The sequence below is a fragment of the Maniola hyperantus genome, chromosome Z (genome assembly GCF_902806685.2).
Source record: "Maniola hyperantus chromosome Z, iAphHyp1.2, whole genome shotgun sequence".
Lineage (NCBI taxonomy): Eukaryota > Metazoa > Arthropoda > Insecta > Lepidoptera > Nymphalidae > Maniola > Maniola hyperantus.
Window position 1 is genome coordinate 1,453,926 of NC_048564.1, and position 22,716 is coordinate 1,476,641.

General features: G+C 40.6%; 1 protein-coding gene across 7 annotated transcripts in view; it reads right to left on the bottom strand.

Annotated features, from left to right (window-relative positions):
• The window catches only part of Sh (Potassium voltage-gated channel protein Shaker), a 345,233-nt gene that overhangs the window by 17,238 nt on the left and 305,279 nt on the right, over positions 1-22,716 (bottom strand). For 4 of the 7 annotated variants that reach the window (XM_069508966.1, XM_069508968.1, XM_069508969.1 and 1 more), the window contains 7 exons: positions 21,956-22,059; positions 21,309-21,470; positions 20,107-20,750; positions 19,365-19,494; positions 16,507-16,712; positions 7,487-7,710; positions 6,044-6,404 (listed from right to left, as the gene is read on the bottom strand). In XM_069508966.1, the coding sequence (XP_069365067.1) occupies positions 6,051-6,404; positions 7,487-7,710; positions 16,507-16,712; positions 19,365-19,494; positions 20,107-20,750; positions 21,309-21,470; positions 21,956-22,059 (1,824 nt within the window). In that variant the 3' untranslated portion in view covers positions 6,044-6,050. Of the gene's footprint in view, positions 1-1,747; positions 1,824-2,438; positions 2,480-6,043; positions 6,405-7,486; positions 7,711-14,554; positions 14,823-16,506; positions 16,713-19,364; positions 19,495-20,106; positions 20,751-21,308; positions 21,471-21,955; positions 22,060-22,716 lie in introns of those variants that run through there. The other 3 variants (XR_011238461.1, XM_069508967.1, XM_069508971.1) reach the window with 3 other exon arrangements.

Below are 22,716 nucleotides of genomic sequence, written 5' to 3' on the forward strand. Positions count from 1 at the left end.
AGTCACTTTTGACATCCCTACTAATATTATAAAGGCGCTGTGTATGTTTGTTGACAAAACGGAGCAACGGGTTGATGTGATTTTTTACATAGATATAATTAAAGACCTGGAGAGTGACTAGGTTACATTTTTTTCCTGGAAAATCAAAGAGTCTTCACGTGATTTTTAAAAAAGAAAACTACGCGGACGGACATCACTCAGCTTCACATAATTACTCAACTTTGTGTGGAGTCACAAATTATCCAAAGTTATTTAATATATTAAGATCGGATGCGTCTTTAACAAAAAAACTTTCATATTTTGTTTACTAAGAGGACATTTCCGACAAGACTTTACAGTTGCCCAATTCGTCTACAACTACAAAATCCAAATAATTATACTAAGTATTAAAAATTGTAACTTATAGAAAGTCGCAATTGTCTCTAAACAAATATATACAAATACGCAGCAGAAAGTAATGTACATCGGCCTTTAGAATGACATTTCGGCGTTCTCTTTGTCACTCATACCTATATGATGTTTTGCCGGTCTCAACGACAGAGACATGCTCTACCAATCTGCTATCTCCTTCTAGAGGTCGATGTACGTAAACATACATATAACTAATTAATAATTTACTAATGAGTTCTTGATATGATTAAGTTAATTTCTTCCATATTATTGATAACAAATAGCATCTGTCAAAAGTGGCTTTCAATGGCTCTGCAATAGTCTACCGAACTGAGAGTGAACATCAACTTCAGCTACAAAGTAGATACTAGTCCAGCTCGACTAGTTCTGTAGGTTGTTCGAATTGAAAAACTTGTAATTAGTGAATGTTTAATTTACTTTAGTATGAATGAACCATCCGTGAACGGTGGGATATACCCATCCACACTGTTGTTCGATCCATTCACGGGCTTTCCTTGCCAAGACGTATTCACATAATCAATGTTTCAATCGTGTGCCCCATTTATTTTTTTCTCCCCAATTAAAAAAAAAACTTTGTCAGGGGATGACGATTTGGTGAAACTAGTATCGACGTAAAAATGTCTAAGTATATTAGTTATCAATGTAACAATAAATGATACATAACTATACAACAGACAACGTCAACGGTCGCACCCGTGCACGGCCTAGCATAAATTTACCGTAAATGGGTTAACTAACTAACAATGTTAGTTTTTTTTTTTGAAAAATTTATTTGCCAATAAAATAGGAGTAGCTAAGTTTATTTACTTTTAACCTTATCAATGCAATACAAGGGTTAACACTTTATGAAAGACTTTTTAAAAAGAAAAACTGGTTAAACGAAGAAAATTGTTATAGTATACGTAAAGTAGACGTTTCAACGTCGTACTGTATGTAAATACAAACTAAAGCCTGGGACAGATAGGTGACGTACGAACGAGGAACAACATCTGCTGAGCGAACATACAATTTAGCAAGAAAATGACTAGCAATCTGTAAGGCTAACGTCCTATTAAAAATATATCACCCTATTTCTAAAAATCATAGATTTACGTAGATTTACATTTAAAAGACTTGTTTGCTACGACGTGTCCGCCAAGTTCTAATAAGAAAGTCAAGTTTAAAAGACGCGTTTGTTACGTAGCAGACCTCTACGCCACGCACGTAGCACTCTATTGCGCATTCGATTCTATGAAATCCGACGTTTTGATTCTTCGAACGTCTATCTTTTTCATTTCAAGAAAAAACTTTTTCAGTAAGAAACGAGCTTTTTAATAGAACGTAGCCTTAATAAAACCTGAGAGATCACTATGCTCGCGAAGTAGTAGCGCCCTAGTAGCGCTCTTATTGAATACATTTCTTCGCTCTGGCCTCTGAAAAGTAGGAGCGTAATTTTATACTCTACCCACGGGGGGATGTTAGTATAGGACTCTCTCTGTTACGTCATCTCATGCAAAAGACAAAGATAAAACACTCAGTGGGCGTTAAACATTTTGAGTTGCCAACCAACCACAAATGAACATAATATGTTTTCCGTGCTCTATTTAGAGTACGTATGTTTTCAAAAGACATTCGAAATTCAATTCAATTCGAAATTCGGCGGTTCCTCTGGTGCTGCAAATGTTTATGGGCGGCGGTAATTACTTAACATCAGGTGACCCGCCTACTCGGTTGCTCGCTATGTCTATTTAAAAAAAATCGAAAACATAAGTTTATGACGTTGGTGATAGGTTGATGCCAATGAATTCTTTGTCTTTGTAATTTGTATAGGATTACGCTACAGAGAGAGTAAGTAGCTTCTCTCTATGGATTGAAATGAGGTTCCAATCGGTTGGTGTCGGTATTTGTGTGAACTTGGGGTATCGCAGTGTATGCGGTAGTGTATGTAGAAGCAGTACTGGAGTACGGAGCACCACAGGTTCGCGAGCATAGAGGAAATCCAGTTATATGGTCATGCTAATTACATGTTTACTCGCCGTCTGACTTACAATTTAAAATCTTCCCGGGATGTGATGTAACTCTATGGCTACTGAATAAAAGGAAAAATATTAATGTTTTACAACAAAAACTAATTAAAATTATGTTGTTCATTATGTCAATGAGATACAGGGTCGGCTCTAGCCCATGTAGCGCAGGAATTAATTAAATATCCTGGCGCCCTTTAGTAGGTGCGCGATCAAAATGGAATACTTACAGTTATTTTCACCAGTGATTGGAAATTCGGGTGCAAATTGTGCATTTATAAATGATGTTTTATAATGATTGTTGTACTAGCCCGTAAACATAGCTCGCAGTACGCCCCCCGTACGTAAACGTGGTAGCTATAAAAAGCTACGACGTTTGTTACTTAGTTTGAGGTGAATATAAGTGACATAAACTACTTTTTATCCCGAAAAAATCAAAGTTTCAGCGCTATATATGGGCAGTTCTCCTATCTTCCTATCATTTTCATGTTTACCTATCTATTAGTCGGGTATTAGTGCTGATTACCTGTTTTAATTTTTGTACATTTACAATATCATTGGTACCTATCATTCAATCAAAAATTGCGATTATCACACTGAGCCATAGAGATCAAACGTTGGTAATAGACTTACAGATTTTATCAGATTTTTACTAATAGGTAGAGACTAATAGTAGTAGTAGATTGTACCTATCTAAAAGAAAATAGGTACCAATATATACATAATTCATACCTAGCCAGGTCCGCCAGCACTTATATAACAGTTACTAGGTGCTTTAAAGAATAGTTATATAAAACCGGACGTATATCAGACAGCAACAGAAGCTTGCTTCAGACAAGTGACATAACTAGCGCAATGCAGCAGGCCCGATAAGAACAGGGTTGCCTTATGCATGACATCATGTTCATAGTATTTCGCAAATAAACTGGTTGAAATTTAAATAATTTTTCCACACTATTGGTGGGCCCCTGTGCATAAAAACGTCAATAACTAAAAAAATGACTGTCATAATGTAAATAAGTATGTAGTAATGATGTAGTGTAATGATGCCTTAAATCTCAATGTCCCTAAAATAATACTCCTCACGCGCCATTTTAACTTTTTGTGTCAATTTTCATGTCAAAAGTACGATTTTAGTCTTTATTTTAAAGGTGAACCCGGTGAACCATACTTTTGACATCTGCTAAGAAAGGATTTCTGAAATTCAACCCCTAACAGCGATCACGCACTCATCCGATCCGAATCCGTAAAAATACGGATACAAAAAATATCTACAACATATTATGTCATAAGCTACAAAAACAAAGAGGAACGTATTTTCACGGACTTGGATCGGATGAGTGCGTAAGGGGGGGAAAATAGGGGTTCAAATTTGTGTTGCCCACGCGGACGAAGTTTAAATTTTACAACGGTACTCAGAGTCACTTAATCGTTATTTAAGTTTAGTTAAAACGAGACAGAGCTATATCTCTTACATAAATCTGTCTCGTTTTAACTCAATCTTAAGTAACGATTAGCGACTCTGAGTACGGTTGTTAGATTTCCTAATTTAAAAAATAAAACTTAGAGGTTCAACCCTGGATCAATTGCACCCTAGAGCTTGAGTCCATGTCACGGTTGTCGTTAGCGTGCGGAATCATTTATTTTATAACAAAGTGTGTTTATTCTGTTCGTCAGCACAGGTAAGGTTTCAAAATTAAATTTTTTTCTGGCATGGCTTTATTCTATACTAATAGGTAAGTATTATAAAAACGGTGTGGTTGTTTGCTTGTTTGTTTGTCCTTACTTCGCTTCCTTCGTTTGTTTGTTTCAGTAAGAAGGCCTTAGTCGTTCTCTCACATCCATCTCTAAAGTATCAACAGAGATTTACTGTTATGTCTGCTTTGCCATTCATTTCAGCTAGAAATATTTAATTTTTCTTGCCTTGCAATAAAGGGAATTGAAACGGTTACGAGACTGAAAATACTGTTATGTTCATAACAGATCGTTTTGAATTTCGCAACAAGAAACCTACAAGAAGCCTAGGGCATGTACGTGATTTGGTGTCTGACTACCTACTGCATTGCGCTGTCTGCGTCATTTCCGCGGTGTGAATCGTAATGTAAAGCCTCCAGTTCACGTTAACCCAACACATTCGGCGAGAGCGACTTTGTGTAAAACCTGAGGCGCGCCGAATCGAGTCGAAACGCGTTGATTGAAATTTGTAAGAAACAATAATTCGATTCAGAGCACTGCGGCGCGTCACTGATCGACGCAGTTCTATAGTAAATATATACCTACCTATATATCTATAGTTTGCAACAGGTTAAGATGGAAATTGGGGTATTTGCGTCCCCACCCCGATTGCCTGTACCGTATAGGTTACGAATTATTGCGATTTGATTCAACGGTACTCGGCGAGCCCGCCAGCCTTTAAAACGATGTTTGAGAATTGCGTCAAAAGCCTGTGATATGCAGTGTGTTTGAAAACCCATACTAGATGGTAAGCCAGAACACTGGTCGCACGCAAAAGGTACCTATGCGCCTTGCCGCCTTCGCCGAGTGTATTCGCCGAGCGCGTTAGGGTAACTTAAACAAGGGGCATAACGGCGCTCGTAGGTTTTGACGACGTTTTTAGACGAATGTCAAATAACTTGTGCTGTATTATACTTTTAGATTTTTAGGTACTCTTGTCATTTTACGCTACTGCCCAAAAAAAGAGTATAATGTGTTCAGTGTTCATGTATATATGTATGTCGACCGCGCCGTCTTTCAGTAGTAAACAGTAAATTATTGTTGTTAGGTACCTGTGTGGTATCTGTTGTTTGAGGGTATAGTACTAGGTTGTGGTGTGCTAGGTTAGTTGGTTGGTCTGGGACCGGTATGGGGATGGAGGAGCCGGTGTAGGTTGGGACTTAGGTAGGGTTAGTTAGAGTTGTCTAGTCATAAGAGACGGTGTTGTCATGACTCATAATCATTTATTGCTATAGTTATTGTTGAGGGTAGTTTGTGTTGTCTCTCATAGTGCGAGAATATTAATAGTGCGCCCACGAAGCCTCGGTTAAATCTAATATGTTGTAATCCTGACTTATCCGGTTAATCATCAATCATTGTCATCTTCATGGAGGCAGTTTGGCTGTCATGTATAATGCGTAAAAACTGACTCCTCATGTGCCATTTTAACTTTTTTTGTCAAATTTCACAGTTGACCCATAATGTTACAATGGCGCGTGAGAAGTAATTTATACGGACTATATGTGAGTCTCTTTATTCCAACATTACTTCTAAATACCTGAACACAAATGGATATATGGGCTATCGTTAGAATCTTCACATAATCCCGAGTAAGATGGCACAAAATTTGTTGAAAAAATAAAAAATAAGTATGACAGCAGGCGCCATTTTCAAACGGGACTTTTTATTTTTCAGTTCGTTTTTTAATTTTTTTACTACGACTTGTTGATGCACAAAGATTGATTCAGATGAGGACAGATTATGCCCGCATAGAAAGTATAACGTAAAAATTTACAAGGAAAAAGACTTTGCAGGCGAGATTCTAGACAATACGTGACGCAATTTTGTACTGGTGTAAACGCGGCTTAATAGGATTCACAATATAAAAGATGAACAGATAGATAAAGGCTACATACCCGTTGGTCAGACGTCCGTTTCCAGTGCCTCGGCAGTAGCACCGTGTAGCTGGTTGACGCGCACGTTGCACGTGACACCTCCGTGCCCGGCGCCGCAGCTGGCTACGTGTCCTGAGCCGTAGACGGTTCCCGGCGCCATGCCGTACATCGCTCCCACTCCAGATCCGTAGCCGACACCGAACGCTGAACCATGCGCGGCGCCGTGTGCGGGAGCAGCGCCATGTGCGGGCGCGGGCGCGGCGCCGTGTGTTGGGATCGCCAAGGCACCGGGACGCCGACGTAGCTCGCAGCGGTGCTCATCAGGCCTGGTGGCCCGTTTCGCCAGTTTGGCTTGTTGCTTCAGCAGCTCTTGTTGTCTTAGCTGGGTTTCAGATCCATTCGTTTACAAAAGCTCGTAAGCCCCAATATCAATACTTAATAATAATAATTTATCAACAAGATTATCATGTTATAGTGCTAACATTTTGAGATCTCACTCGCCATTTTAGCTCTATGTGTCAACTGTCATGTCAAAGTACAGTACATGTAAATTAGGGACTAAAAACGTACTTTTGACATGACAGTTGACACAGAGCTAAAATGGCGAGTGAGATCTCAATATTTATGCATTATACACGTGATTGACGTTGTGACTCCCAAGATAACTCACAAGATAAGGACCTCCTAGTTTGGGAGTCAAGGCTATTTGAGGTACCTACCTAGATTGTAACTGCTTGATATATTTTTATTATTTTTTATTATTGTATATGTATTTTGTATTTGTATATAAATACATATAAGGGCACGTTTGTCGTCTTTCAATACGTTCGATTTCATAAATCTTAGGGTGCATACTGACTGATTCCATTTGTAATGTAAAGCTTGGTTATTATATCGTGAGCACGTCAAGCCGAGCATTACATTGCTCACTTTTGTAATGAATAATGATACAAATTCGAATATTATTGTAGTGAGTGAATATTATAAAAGCATCCTCTGTACTGCACCATTGTAATGTAATGCTCAAAGATTCTTTTTATTGAAAATAATACAAGAAAACTGAAAGCTAGCCTTATCTAATTTACAATACAAATCACGCCCGCGTGGAATGGTGCCAAGAATACTGGCTGCATTTCCGCGCTGGACAGCCAGGCTGATCCGTTGCGCAAAAAATGAGCCAGCGCTGCTCAAAGTTGAATTCTGAATCTTTACATTACATGACACTACGTCAGTACACACCCTAACCGTAAAACTTGTATAAAATTCATTCAACAAATGTATTGTAAAATAACGTATAATTTTGATCGGAGTGACAAAAAATAAATTTAAATACTCAAGCACAAACATTTAAATAGTTAAATGAAATACAAAGTCTTGAATGAATAGAGTTCGCAATAGCATTATTTTAATAAAGAAGTGTGGAATAAAGGTCTTGTGAGAATACATCATTAACGTGTTACATACTTGATTATGGCGCAATAAGTCCTGATGTTCCAGCGCTGCGATGTCGTCCGTGTTGCCAGACGCCTCCATAGCAGCCTGCTGCTCTTTCAGGAGGCGTTCTTCTTCACGCAAGCGCCGCATGCTGATCTCAAGCTGTGGATCCGCCACCAGCACAGAATCTTCTAGCTCCATCATCTCGGAGGACGAGTCGTCGCTCACAGACGACTTTTTGATTGGACCTGAAACTGTTTTTAAACTTGTAACTATATGTTTGTGTTTTAGGCCGTATAGACCAACGGAACGTACAATCATATTAGAGCAACGGACACACGCACATACATTATGGTGATATTTTGGCAAAGAAGTAAGGCATTTGATCCATCACCGACGAGGAAGCGACTATAGCTATCATGAATGTTCTATGTTTTGTTACAAGTGGATGAGCAGGCTAATTTGCACTTTAGTCTAAACAATGGCATCAATTTTAGGGATGTGAAAATCTTCTTAATAAATTTTTTTATAGTTACTTTAGCATTAAGTCCACTAAACTCCGTACTTAAGCGAACGGATCGTACGATCACATCAGAGAAATGGACACACGCACACACATTATGATGAGATTTTCGCAGCCATCACAGAAGTAAGACATCTGTCCTACCGCCGACGAGGAAGCAACTAGCTAGCGTGTATATTAGTAAAGGTTGACGAATCTACAATCATATTAAAGCAATGGACACACGCACACGTATTATGATAACATTTAGGCAAAGAATGGCACTGTCCCATCACCGACGAGGAAGCGACTAGCTGTCATGAATGCTCTATGTTTTGTTACAAGTGAATGAGCAGGTTTATTAGCACTCTTAGAGACAGACAAAGGTCTAAACCACGGCATCAATTTTAGAGATGTGAAAATCTTATTGAAAAAATCTAATCCGTATAAGCGAACGTAACATAAAATCACATTATCATGAGATACTTCACAACTACACTAGACTTTCGCATTAATGTTAGTGAAATCCTGTGGTTTAACGATAAATTGATTAAATTTTTTTTTTTCGCGAACTATAGTCGTGCCATTAGAATTATTAGTACCGTGCCATCAGAATTATTAGTCACTAGCTGATGCCCGCGACTTCGTACGCGTGGATTTAGGTTTTTAAAAAATCCCGTGGGAACTCTTTGATTTCCCGGGATAAAAGGTAGCCTATGTCACTCTCCAGTTTTTTAACTATACCCATGCAAAAAATCATGTATATCCGTTGCTCCGTTGCGACGTGATTGAAGGACAAACCAACAAAGTAAGAAACCAATAAACCAGCAAAAAAACACACTTTCACATTTATTATAAGGGTACTGAGAATCACATTCGTTCGATTTAGTTGCGTTTGTCGCACTTTAATCGCGCGCGAATATGTCGTGTGTAAAAGCTCTTAGCTGAACTTATTTTAATGTTTAAACACAACAGCAAATATTCGGACTTGTGAAAAGATGTTTCTCAAGTAGCTACGATTTTCAAAACGCAAAGCAGAGCCTAAACAAAGAAAGCTTTACAAAACTCACTACTTTGTCTGGAGAACAATGAACAAGCTCGGCTGTCACTCTGTTTCTTTTCTTATTAGCGAAATCTTTTGTTGCTCTGACACAAAAACGTAATGCGTATTTACCAACCTCATATCAAGAATTTACTGGATGTAGTGAAATAATTCAAAATGCGTGTCAATTTTTTAAACGACTGCTCAAAAACCGGCCGAGTGCGAGTCAAATTCGCGCACTGAGGGTTACGTACTACAATCGTATTTATCGACATATTGCATGATAAATAAAAAACTATTACGCCTAAAAATAAATAAAAATGTACAAGTAAAGCCCTTTCATATGATACCCCACTTGGTATAGTAATCTTACTTTGAAAGTTTAAAAAGCAATATTTATTCATGAACACATTTTAATTTTTTTCTTGGTGTGTAACCACAAATTCACGGTTTTCGGGTTTTCCCCCTCATGTCTGCTATAAGATCTACCTTGTAGAAAGGCATTCCAAACCAGTGGTAGATTGTGTTTGACGATTTGAGAAGTTTATTTGAATAAAAAGTATTTCTATTCTATTCTATAGGTACGGGCACGGAACCCTAAAACAACGAAGGTCCATCGTTTTAGTAGGTTTTTAATGCTTCTCCGTCACGTTACTAAGTGAGCTCAACAACGACGACTGAACTGATATTATATTACGCGACAAGTCGAGATGGCAATCGGGGTATGAGGCGGGAGGACGCCCAACGCGTCACGCCCACTGGTCCACACTGGGTAAGCGTAGGGGATGTGCGGGTGTGCGGGGCGTCCCATAGATGGAAATACAAATAGGTATGAGTATCAAAATATCAATGTCACTATTAATGTGAAGAAGGTCACTTTTACTATAACTTCCCCCATATTCACGCACTAACCTGTTGTAACATTCATGATACGTTGTTTACATACTTATACTTGACTTATGAATGGATATTGATATCAATTGTTATTTGTCGTTACGTTACGTCGAAGGCAGACTGAGGTGGGTGAATGAAAGACGCGGCTGTAAAAGCTTCTAAGAATAACTTTACTATCTATTTTTCCTTAACTGACTTAAAAGGTAAACAAGTATGTAACCGCTGAAATGCATAAGAGCAGAGGCAGATTATCCCCAAGGCAAACTAGACACGTGCCTAGGGGCGCGAGATTACGAAGGGGCGCGGGAGATCATGTAGAGTTGGATTAGCGAGTCTGCGCTTCAGATATCTTCGTTTCTATGAAAAATCTTGGAGTGACCGCCTCTTCTTTAATATAGCAAAGTCTTCACTCGTTCACTTAATATAATCACCAACTGTCAGCTTTGCGACAGGTCGAGATGGCAATCGAGAAGGAAACGCCCCCACACCCGCACAGCCCCCGGGCTAATCCGGTGTGTATGAGCGTGGGTAACGTGCGTGTGGGCGGAGCGTCATACCCCGATTGCCACCTCAACCTGTCGCGGACTATACACGATTTATCGTTCTTCCGAAGTTAGTAACTTTTTTAATAATATGCCTTCTAGAGGGGTGCCTATGAGATGCTTGCCTAGGGTGCTCTAGACATTTAATCCGTCTATACGCGGCCCATAGGACCTTGTTACCGCAAACTAACTATAAATCATGATATGTAAGATGATACGAGAGTGAAAATCTAACTCCAGAAGGTCTAAAGCGCCGGGCAAATCGCACAGCTTACGCGTGATTCCGAGAACCCTTCTGCGATCTTTTAAGTTAGCTAAAGAAAACTACATTTATAAGTCCCGTAAATTGCTATTGCGCTGGAACCATGTCTCATTAACATCGAAATGACGTTATTTTGTCGTCATTTGAGGTATATTTAAGTAAAAATATACCATCAGCTCGAAACTTCAGTCTAGTGCTGACGTCACTAAAATGGCGGTCACGCGCATTAGCAATTTGCGGGATTTTTTATAGTACCTATTCAGTATGAGCCTGTCACGTAGCGCGTGTGTCTGTCTGTCTAATCTCAAAAAGTGCTAACCAGAGCTTATGCCAATTTTCATTAAAAAATTAAAAAAGTCCGAAAGTCGTTTGTGGGAATGAGTGCAATTTTCAATAACAAAATTTCGCAATAAAATAAAATTGATTGCGAAATTTTGTTACAAAAATTGCACTCAAGACTTGACATTATACATGTTTAAAAAAACTAATTAAAAGTATGCTCCTGAAAGAAGCATGTCACACCATCGAAGATAATTATTGTGTAAGTAGTATCTAAGGCTTTTTTGATAGAATGCTGCTTGTATGTGCTTGGATTTGACTCGCAGCCAGAATATTGCAAATCAATACTCATATTATCAATACTCATATTATAAATACGAAAGTGTGTTTGTTTATTGGTTTGTTGGTTTATTGGTTTGTTGGTTTATTGGTTTGTTGGTTTATTGGTTTGTTGGTTTGTCCTTTAATCACGTTGCAACGGAGCAACGGATCGACGTGATTTTTTTCAAGGGTATAGTTAAAGATTTGGAGAGTGACATAGGCTACTTTTTATCTCGGAAAATCAAAGAGTTCCTATAAGGGATTTTTAAAAACCTAACTCCACCCGGACGAATTCGCAGGCATCAGCTAGTATTTTTATACGTATCATAGTATTATTGTAAATTGAATCTTTGAAAAGAGCAACCGCCGAGTTTGTTGCTGGTTAATCTCGGTAGTAAAAGTATCCGCATTAAACATTGCAAAACTTCTGTTATGAAAGTACAATACTCAAATCGCATTCACATAGCTCTACAAAAAACCGAATAAAATAAAATAACTTACTTCAAAAGACCCGGTGATGAAAAAAGTGCTAAAAAGAAATAAAACAATACAAGCAAGAAATCAAATCAGTTAACCTACAGGAAACAATTTCTTTAAAACCGCCTTCTTTTAATCTATACATGTTTGGTACTTACTGAGGGCAGAGAAATGTGCCGACGGACGGGGTGTTTAAAAAAATGAACAAGATCCTAAATTCATCATCATCATCACTATCTGCCCACTACTGAGCACGGGTCTCCTCTCAGAGTGAGGAGGGTTTAGGCCATCGTTTGCCACGCCTGGCTCAATGAGGATTGGTAGAGTTCACACACCTTTGAGAATATGGAGACCTCTCAGGCATGCCGGTTTGCTCACGATGTTTTCCTTAACCATTAAAGCAAGTGATATTTAATTGTTCTGAAAACGCGCACTCCGAAAAGATAGTGGTGCATGCCCGGAATCGAACCCCCGACCTCCCGAAAAGAAGGCGGGCGTGTTAACTACAAGGCTATCATATCTATCCTAAATTGCTGAGATAAAGTTAGTGAAGCTGCGTTTTCACTTAGTATCCTGCCTACCCAGACTCGCCTACCCAGTCTAACACTAAATAATAGCCACCACCGAAATCATTCGACTTAAGCCATTGAAAATTTTCTATGAAAAGATATTTTAATATCACTCAATGAAGCAGCAATGTAGAACCCACCAATGTCAAATCAATCATTCAATGTTTGACACTGCGTTATTGAATATTTTAGCATATTATGTTCGTTCACACGCTAAACGAAAACTATAGCGAGCAAACATATTCTTTCGGTGACAATTGGTCGGACTCAGCGAACGATTGTTAGCTCGCTCTTTCACTCAATGTACTTGGAATCACCGGCGAGTGAACGGGCCCTTCATACATTGCGATACTCGCAAGGGACGATACCTCAGATGTATGCCAATACAACTTGCGGTTTTCTACATGGACCTCGTCTCATCGGCGGGGAATTACAACCGGCTACGGGAATTCGCGCACAATTGGCATAAGAGGCGAACCAGCTCTGACCGTACAACTGCCAGGCCGGCACCACGGAGGAGCACCAGCATGGATCTCAGCTGTTCTAGTGACGTCTAGCCCCCAAGGGGGGAGAGTGAGCATGACAAAATAATTTGTAGGGAGTCAAGAAGGCGCCCCGGGAAAATGCCAAGAGCAAGTACCGAACGGGTGCCCTCCCGCGATTCGGGCCATATAACCGAGAAGTTGTTGGGGCCTTGGGAGGTGGAGGGTTGTCCCAGTTGTATGCCAATAGAATACCTGTTTGCTACTCGAGTTTCGTACATTATGCTACAAAAAACAAAGGAACTTCTTGAACTTTAATATCAAACTGCTGATTCGTAGGTGACGTGAGGCGCGGGCGACGTGGGTATCGCGAGACTAGTAGCAGAAGCGTAGGATACCGGTAGCGACTTGTGCGAATCACCATACAAATGTATGTGAGATACTCCTCGGCGACGCATCTTCGAGAGCCGCGTAGGATACTAGTCGTCTGTTAGTATCGTAATGTAAAAAGGGCCTAAGTCTACAGATTAAAAAGTTTGCTCGGCATCCTAGTGAAAGCGCGGCTTAAAAGGAAAAGCTTTTGAGATTGCAGTCAAGGGCTAACTTGCATCTGAACAAAAAGAAAAGCTTAAGGCTTTATTGGAAAAAAGACTGCTGCTCCAGCCAGAGCACGGAATTTCAAACAAGTAGCTACTAGCTACGTAGTTTTTAATAGACTAAGAGCGGGGGCACACGATGCGATGCGGGACCGTGCGGCGCCAGAGCGGTGTCGCTGCGTCGTCACATAGAAATATCTGTGGCATGTCACACGATGCGCTCCGGCGCCGCACCGGACTTGCAACCACCGAGACGAAGCGGGGAGGGGTGAATGCGTTGCGACGTCGCGTCGGAGCGGCACCGCTCAGTTGTTTTTATTAACATACTGTCCAACGCTGCTACGGCGTCACTGCGACATAACAACGTTGCGGCGGCGCCGCGGCCGCAACGCATCGTGTGCCCCCAGTCTTACGTAAAGAAAATTAAGATGCAAATTTTCTTTTGCGTAATTGCTCTACATTCCATAAAATGAAGTTTAAAAACAAGGGATATTGGTTATTAATTTAAATACAGAGCTCATTATTATGCAGTAAAATAAGGTTAAATAGCTAGGCTGAGAGGTTTGAGATGCAAAGTGTATAAAAATATATTTTTAAGCATGATATTATAAATGCGAAAGTTTGTCTGCCTGTCTGTTACGTTTTCTCGGTCCATCCGTTTCATCAATTTTCATAGAGGTCACTTACATTTCGGGGACGGATTTAGCATAATAATTCAGCTTTTGGAGATACAAAGGGGAGAGGAAGATAAAGGGGGGGTGCGATTTTTGGGTTCTTTGGTTATTTGCAATACGATAAAGCAAGCATTAAAGTATTCAAAATTCTAAGTCAGTAGCAGAATATACTGAACTTATTTCAGTATCTTCTATTACTACGCTCAGCTTTGACAGACGGACAGATGGACTAGTCGCACCATAAGGGTGTCTATTCACTGAAATGGAGTAGAGCGGAGATGTGTTGAGCAGTCCAATCAGATTATTGATAGATACGTTATGATTTTTCTTCATCATCTGTAAAAAATCTACTCGATCGACTACACACATATCTACGCTCCACTCCGCTTCAGTGGACAGACACCTTTATGGTTTTGGCACGGAACCCTAAAAATGTAAGCCAAAATAAAATCAAGCCATTCAGAATGCGATCAAAATTCTATTATCTTCAAATAAAATAACATCGCAACCATTTCTATGAAGAAAGTAACAACAATTTTTTCATGGCATTTTCACATAACTTAAACAACTAATATTTACAGAAACACTGCACTTTTGCCTTATGATAATATCACAAAAATCGTCTCTATCGATAAAACTAATTCGTTCTAAACAAACAAACGCACAACACTATAACGTTTAGTCATTGGTCACTGAACATCTCGTCTTTCTCATCGTCCTTTCCACCTGAAAGAATCGAAAACAAACATAAAAGGAACAAATAAAATGAGAAAAAGCAAAACATGCAACAAAGTGATTCTGCTTGCGCAAATAAATGAAAAATTAAGGCCCCTATTCACGTTCACCCAGTTTGACGAATCCCGGCTAGCCATGATCCTCATGTGCCATGATTGCGAGTTACGCCCAAATCTTCTTTAAATATGTAAAAGGAAAAGGTGACTGACTGACTGATCTATCAACGCCCAGCTCAAACTATTGGGCGGATCGGGCTGAAATTTGGCATGCAGATAGCTATTATGACGTCGGCATCCGCTAAGAAAGGATTTTTGAAAATTCAACCCCTAAGGGGGTGAAATAGGGGTATGAAATTTGTGTAGTCTACGCGGACGAAGTCGCGAGCATAAGCTAGTCTTTTAATATGAGCGACCATGTTTCGGTTTCGGACAGACGACATCAAACGAGTCGCAGGGAGCTTTGGTATAGCTTTATGTCCAGCTGTGGACATCTATTGGTTGATGATGGCAACTAAAATACTATCTCACGTTGTGCTCTTAGACCGATCACGCACTCATTCGATCCGAATCCGTAAAAATGCGGATATAAAAAATATCTACGTGATACAATAAACTACCATACAAATAACTAGTATAACTACTTACTTCGGAACGTATTTTCACGGATTCGGATCGGATGAGTGCGTAACCGCCCTTAGGGATGGCGTGCCGGGTCGGGCCGCATTGCAACACAAAAATCCGCATGCTGTACATTTTATATGAACCTGCGTCGACTAGAGACGCGACGGGACGGATAATACGCCGTAGAAAGTAATGTACATCGACCTTTAGAAGGAGATAGCAGATTTGTAGAGCGTTGTCTCTGTCCTTGAGACCGGAAAAACGTCATATAGGTATGAGTGACAGAGACAACGCTCTACAAAGCCGAAATGTATACATTACTTTCTGCCGCGTACTATACTTAAGTAATAGTGCCTCATCATCATCATCATGATCAACCCATCACCGGCTTACTACAGAGCGCGGGTCTCCTCTCAGAGTGAGAAGGGTTTTTGGTCATAGTCTACCACGCTGGCCATGTGTGGATTGGTAGACTTCACACACCTTTGAGAACATTATGGAGAACTCTCAGGCATGCAGGTTTCCACACGATGTTTTCCTTCACCGTTAAAGCAAATGATATTTAATTAATTAAAACGCACATAACTCCGAAAAGTTAGAGGTGCGTGCCCGGGATCGAACCCCCGACCTCCGATTAGAAGGCGGACGTCGTAACCACTAGGCTATCACAGCTTAGTGGTGCTTATCACAGCTTAATAGTGCCTGCCTACCTAAAAATATATAAATCGTGTGAGGTCAATGATCTTTGTCAGCCCTAGCACAGACTATGGTGTATTTGGGCTGCAAATTGCAAACACCAGTCTTTATCTAGTGCTTTGGTCTAAAAGTGTGGTGTAAAATGTTCACTTTTCATTAAGTGTAGAAACCAAAGGGGTATGGGTTTAATAAAAATTGCCATACCCCTTCCAGGTTAGCCCGCTATCATCTTAGACTGCATCATCACTTACCACCAGGTGAGATTGCAGTCAAGGGCTAACTTGTATCTGAATAAAAAAAAAAAAAGTAGAAAAAAATTAAAAAAAATAGTGGACGCCTTCCTTAAAGGTAAGACTTACTTAAATAGGGTTCACCCATAGTCCCGGGCAGGTAGGGGCAGCTGGTGACGTGGTTGAAGTTCTGCGACTGCATCTCCTCTTGATCAGTCTCGCGGTGGTAGAAATAGTTGAAGTTGGACACGATGACGGGCACCGGGAGCGCGATGGTGAGCACGCCCGCGATGGCGCACAGTGAGCCCACGATCTTGCCCCACACTCCGACAGGCCTAATCAAGAAACGATATTATACTCCTGAAGTCTGCACATCGGAGGCCTCAGTGTAACGTTCATGTGTGTGAGCTAACGTGATATGTGCGTTGACTAGTCGCACACGGGCGACTGTAAAACGAAAATAAATAAATATGCAGTATGGAGATGTCTCGGAGAGAGCCCGTAAGGGCCAGATCTTCATTAACTTATAAAAGCTAAGGGGGGGCTAAAAAAAAAGAATATTAGCCATGTTAAATGACTATTATTCCCCTTTCCTCTCCAACTAAGGGCTAAGCTTGTGCTAGGAGTTGGTACGACAATAGTGCAACGGGCGGGGTTTGAACCGTCGACCTTTCGGTTTTCAGTCCACTTATTTACCCGTTCAGCTATTGAGGTTTCCATGCGCATTGTCTGCAACACAAGGAGGAACGGTCAATTAAGAAGACCATAGTGGCTTTGACAGATAACAGGTAACAAAGACGTATAAGTAAAATCATTTGTCAAAGTATAAAGACTATTTTTTATTTTCTTAGTTCCAAGAACATGTCTACAAAAATCATTATTTTGATTGGTTATTACTTATTATTCAAGTTTAGTCCTCATAACAAACGTTATATTTGTTTGGAGCGCTCTACGAATCTCTTAAGAAATGTTTAAGAGCCTCGATAACTCAATGGTTAAAGGAGCGGACTGAAAACCGAAAGGTCACTGGTTCAAACCTCACCCGTTGCACTTTTGTCGTACCTACTTCTAGCACAAGCTTTACGCTTAATTGGAGGGAAAAGTGAATATTAGTCAGCATGATAAACTTGGCTAATATTCTTTAAAAAAATGTGACACTGGAGTTACGTAAAGTAAATATGCATTTACGTACGGAGCTTTTACGTCTAAATCACATTATTTAAGGCTACGCACATCTCATGATAGTTTTCTTGGAAAGTTACTCTAGGGCCTCCGACCAAGTGCTGGAGTTACAAGCCCTAGTGATAATAATGAATGAACATGCGACGTACATTTCAATTCATGTAACTAAATAAAATGTATTGGATGCATTAATAAAGTGATTACTACATTAGAACCTGTCCTATAACATATTTTGTATAAACATTCGCATGGATTGCAATACAATTTCATTCATCTCCATTCACACTCGCCAGCAGGTGTCGTATCGTCGTAATTATCGCACAGCTAAGATTAACGCTAGCGGTATGTCCAAAATAACCAAAACTCCAGTTTTAAACGTATTAACAGATAAATTCGCTTGCAAAAATAGTTTAAAGAGTCCATTAAAACATTTAACGACCCGAGTCTTGATCTATTTTTGGACATATTCGAAAAAAGTATAGCAATTAACAAAACTATTCTAAATAAGAGCTAGCACTCACCACGGTAAATTTCCGTACGTTTTCCCCCCGTAAAATCTGTGAACTATAGAACTATATGGAAGCACGCGCACTGCGGAATTAATTCCGCACCGGATTTTGATACATTTAAATTTAAATTTAAAATGCACCGCCACAAACCGCACAGTGGTGCACGCTGGCTCTAAATTTGAATTTAAGTCTATCAAAATCCGGTCCGGAATTAACTCCGCAGTGCACGCACTTCTATGTAGTTCAATAGTTCACATATTTTGCAGAAAAAAAGTGCGGAAATTCACCGTGGTGCGCGCCAGATCTGAGACTGTGATCCAAAATTAAAAATGATTTTGATACTCAACAAAACGAGATGAACATTCGAAACATGCAACAACACTTCTAACGTGGAACACGTATCTACATCCTATATCGAAAATGGTGTGAATACTAAACAATGAAATGGTTGGCAAAGAATAAGCAGTAAAGTCTGAACGTCAATTTTACATAGGAGCATATCACGCAATTTACCAGTTTCCATGGACCCAGTACGAAGACTTGAATGGAACGACAGGAGAGCTTTGATAGTGAAAAGCAAAATAATTGAAATATAGCTTTGGTGAATAACAGATATTGTGTTGACATTAACAAAAGTGCAAGTCCCGATCACCATTTTCGATAGATAAGCTTTTGCCCATAGTGTGAAACACACAACAACGATACAATCGACAAGTAAGTAGACATCGATAGTTTAGCAAAAGCGTTACAGAGGATCACATACAACAGAGGGATCTGGATATCGAGACACTGACGAACCAACTCGCTATGACACTGCACTGTATTTCAGCTGCAGAAGTTATCCGAGTTGAAGCGTCTCACTCGAGCAGTTTCATTCTTGATTACGATTTGGGAAGGGCGATTGTCACACGACGAAAGGTTCTCGTGGCAAATGAATACGCTTGTCAGTATCTTTGTATGAATATCTATCACCGGAAAACTATGCTGCCATGTAAAATTGTAGGAGTTCAGAAAATACTTGACTGCAAAATGTATAAATAAATAAACTTACTAACGAACGCTCGGAACGTGCATCGGTTTGTATAACGAGTGAATAGTATAAAATGTAATAAATCGGTAATGTTTTAAGCGGACCGTCGAAAAATCAAACGAAAGCGTATGTCGTTAAGTACATGATGTAGCGAAAGAAAATCACAACCGTGTTAAGATGTCGATGTAAAGTTGTAGGATAAAATGAAATGACGAATAGGCATAGATGATAATAATTATTATTTAGGGTGAATCGCTGTATCATACGTCATGTCGCCGTATCCTACGGTCGTCATTGTCACGACCGCCCACCAAAACGCATCAGGTATGGATTTGAAGAAGCTGTTCTCACTTCCGGCTTCCGCGAAGTACACCGCAGATGAAAACAGCACCACACCTTTAAGCACACACGAACGCGCATACAGTGGGATGTACGATGCGAGGGAGCGACGGCGGGCGGCGCCGGGCGGCTCGGGTTACCTCATGTCTCCGTAGCCGACGGTGGTCATCGTTATGACGGCCCACCAGAACGCATCGGGGATTGAGGAAAAGTTTGTATCGGGACAGTCTTTATCGGCAAAGAATACGGCGCTCGAGAACACGACCACGCCTGCAAATACAAAACACGTGGTGCCACTCTGAGTGCCGACGCCTCTGTGCGTCGCTGCTCAACCGCCTCCGGTCCCCTACGAGCGCAGGCCTCCATCGCCACAAAGTCACTCCTCTGCCTATTCATGACTTGTTCATCTAGCTACGTGTGCTGCTACGGAAAGTATTTTTAACTTCCAATTTATTTAGGTTTGCTGATTTAAAACAACAATGTAACTAAATATTTACAAGTCCTGGAGTTTTGATTATAGGTTTGTATCCGTTTGTGAAATCGATACAAACGTAATGTTTATGTATTGTAATGGGGAAAAAAATATTTTTCCAATAAGGGAAAACTGATAAGCTTTGAACTTTAAAATAATATATTTTTTAATAGTTAAATAATTCGTTCGATACTCACCGATGAAGAGGAAAAATATTAAGAGACCCAGTTCTCGCATGGACGCCTTCAGTGTGCGCCCCAATATCTGCAGGCCCTTCGAGTGCCGGGATAGCTTGAAGATTCGGAACACTCGCACGAGTCTGATGACGCGGAGGATGGCGAGACTCATGGCTTGGTTGGTGGACTTGTCTTGCGGCGAGACGGGCGCTCTCGGGAGGTTGAGCTGGTCTTCCTCCTCCGCGACGACGGTGGCCAGCGTGATGAAGTACGGTATTATGGCGATTATGTCTATTATGTTCATCACGTCTCGGAAGAAGTTGAACTTGTTCGGACAGGCTAGGAACCGCACTATCAACTCAAAGGTGAACCAGATGATACAGAGCGTCTCTATCAGGAAGAACGGGTCGGTGATGTCGGGCACTTCGTCCTCTTCGATCTTGGTGCCGTTGGTCGTGGTGTTGAACACCTTGTAGTGCTTGAACTCTGGCAGCGTTTCGAGGCAGAAGATCACGATGGACAGGAGGATGACGAACACTGAAATGATGGCGACGACCCGGGCGGCCTGCGAGCTTTCGGGGTACTCGAACAGCAACCACACTTTGCGTTGGCGCTCGTTGGAGGGCAGGGGCTTCTCCTCTTCCTTTATGAACCCTTCATCCTCACTGTAAACAATAAAACTACTGTTACTGGGAAGTTAGTTACCCATAAATTAAATGACAACACTTCATAGTGTTAGGTGGGGTTTGTTGGTAGTGTGTTAGATGAATTACTGATAGTCTGGACACGGCCTAGCAACCTCTGACATTCTCCGAGAGTCTATGGTTTAGGGTAGACTCTACACTCTCTGGGGACGCTTAGACGATGAATAGTTCGTTGTACTGACTTGTAAATTAATTTAATAAGAAGCAGTGATTAAAAATATGTTAAAGTACATCAAAGTGGTTTTCATTCTATAAATAGTTTCACATTGTACTTGCTATCTATCTGTATACTGATTGTGTAAGGAAAACGTATTCATCGTAAGAAGCGCCGCGAGATAACCAGCTCTAAGTTGTGATGTATGGCACAGTTTGGAAAATAAACGTCTTTTCTTTTCTTTTGTTTCTTTTAATTAACGTCGAAAGTAGTTGTTTAACGCCGAGTTCTTGGCGTATAGAGACTTTGAAACGAAAATCAGTCCATTATTATTAAGCAAATATTCAGTAAGAGTGCATGTTAACCGGAATTTATTGGTGGCTTGCTCCCCCAGCTCGTAGAACTTGATTTCCTCCGAGAAGACGTCCAGCGGAACGTTGACGGGGCGGCGCAGGCGGCCGCCGCTCTGGTAGTAGTACAGGATGGCGTCGAAAGACGGTCTGTTCCGGTCGAAAAAGTACTCGTTCCTGCAACAAACAGTTTTTTTTAGATTCCATTACAACCATTTTGAAAAAAGGGGGGACTACTTTTTGCTAAGAAAGGATCGAAGTACTGCAATGGCGGCGGTGCCGTATATAGTATGCGACAGGTCGAGAATCGAGATGTCAATCGGAGAGGGAACGCCCCGCACACCCGCACAGCCAGTACTTAACCCGGTTTGGGCGGACTATATGTGTGAATGGAATAATTAAAAGTAATAGTGGGCGATAGATTTATTAATAGTGTGTGTGTGTGTGCGTGACCCCTTGTACCTACACAGCGAGCTGGCTTATTTGAGTGCTTCGTGGTGGTGTTCAGCGACAATCCGTTCGCCCTTTTTTTATTCGTATAGAGATCCGTATCACCAGAGTGACCGACATAGATCAAGGGGTTGGGAGTCCCTATAAGTGACATACGTCCGTATATCGGTTGATAATGAGTACTTACTTTATTAAAAAGTATTAAGCGTTACCTTATGGGATCAAAGTATCGGATCCGTCTTGAAGGGTCCCCCAGCAGAGTCTCTGGAAATTGGTTGAGTGTCCGTAGTTGTGTTTCAAATTTGAGACCGCTTATCTGTTGACAAAAGAAAATACCTTCAATGAACACACTTTCAAATCTTCAATTTAGAGCTATTACTGTTATTAAGATATTAGAAAAATGTATATTTTTAAATTGTTCCGCACATCACCTGAGAGTTGGTTATCCTGACGCTTCCTCACTTCAAACAGTAGAAGCGCTGGGATAAACGGTGTCATGTGTGACATAAGCTACTTGTTATATATTTTTGAAACTGAAGAATTGATTTCATCACCATCAAAGCCCTATAGGGCTGGAGAGTATTGACTTACTCCCAGAACTCTTAAAACCCAATCTACTCCGTCAACCCAAAAGTATATTTTACTATGCAAGAATATTAACTACGTGGAAACAGGAATCGCATACCGATCAGAACACATTATACTCCTATTAGAGACAGCATCTAGACCGGGAGCCGCAGCAGAGACAGCTGAAAGCGGCAAGCGGCGCAAATATACCTACCTCTCTTATCGAGTGTTACATTTTTGTTCCATTTGCCGTGGAGACCATGGAGCCATGGAGTCTTAGTGCAAAAAAATATTACGAGACATTTCACCGCGATTAATAGCCTCATCTGGTGACAGAAGGGCTGACTCATTTTTTGCATAACGGATCAGCCTGGCTGTCCAGCGCGGAAATGCAGCCGGTATTCTT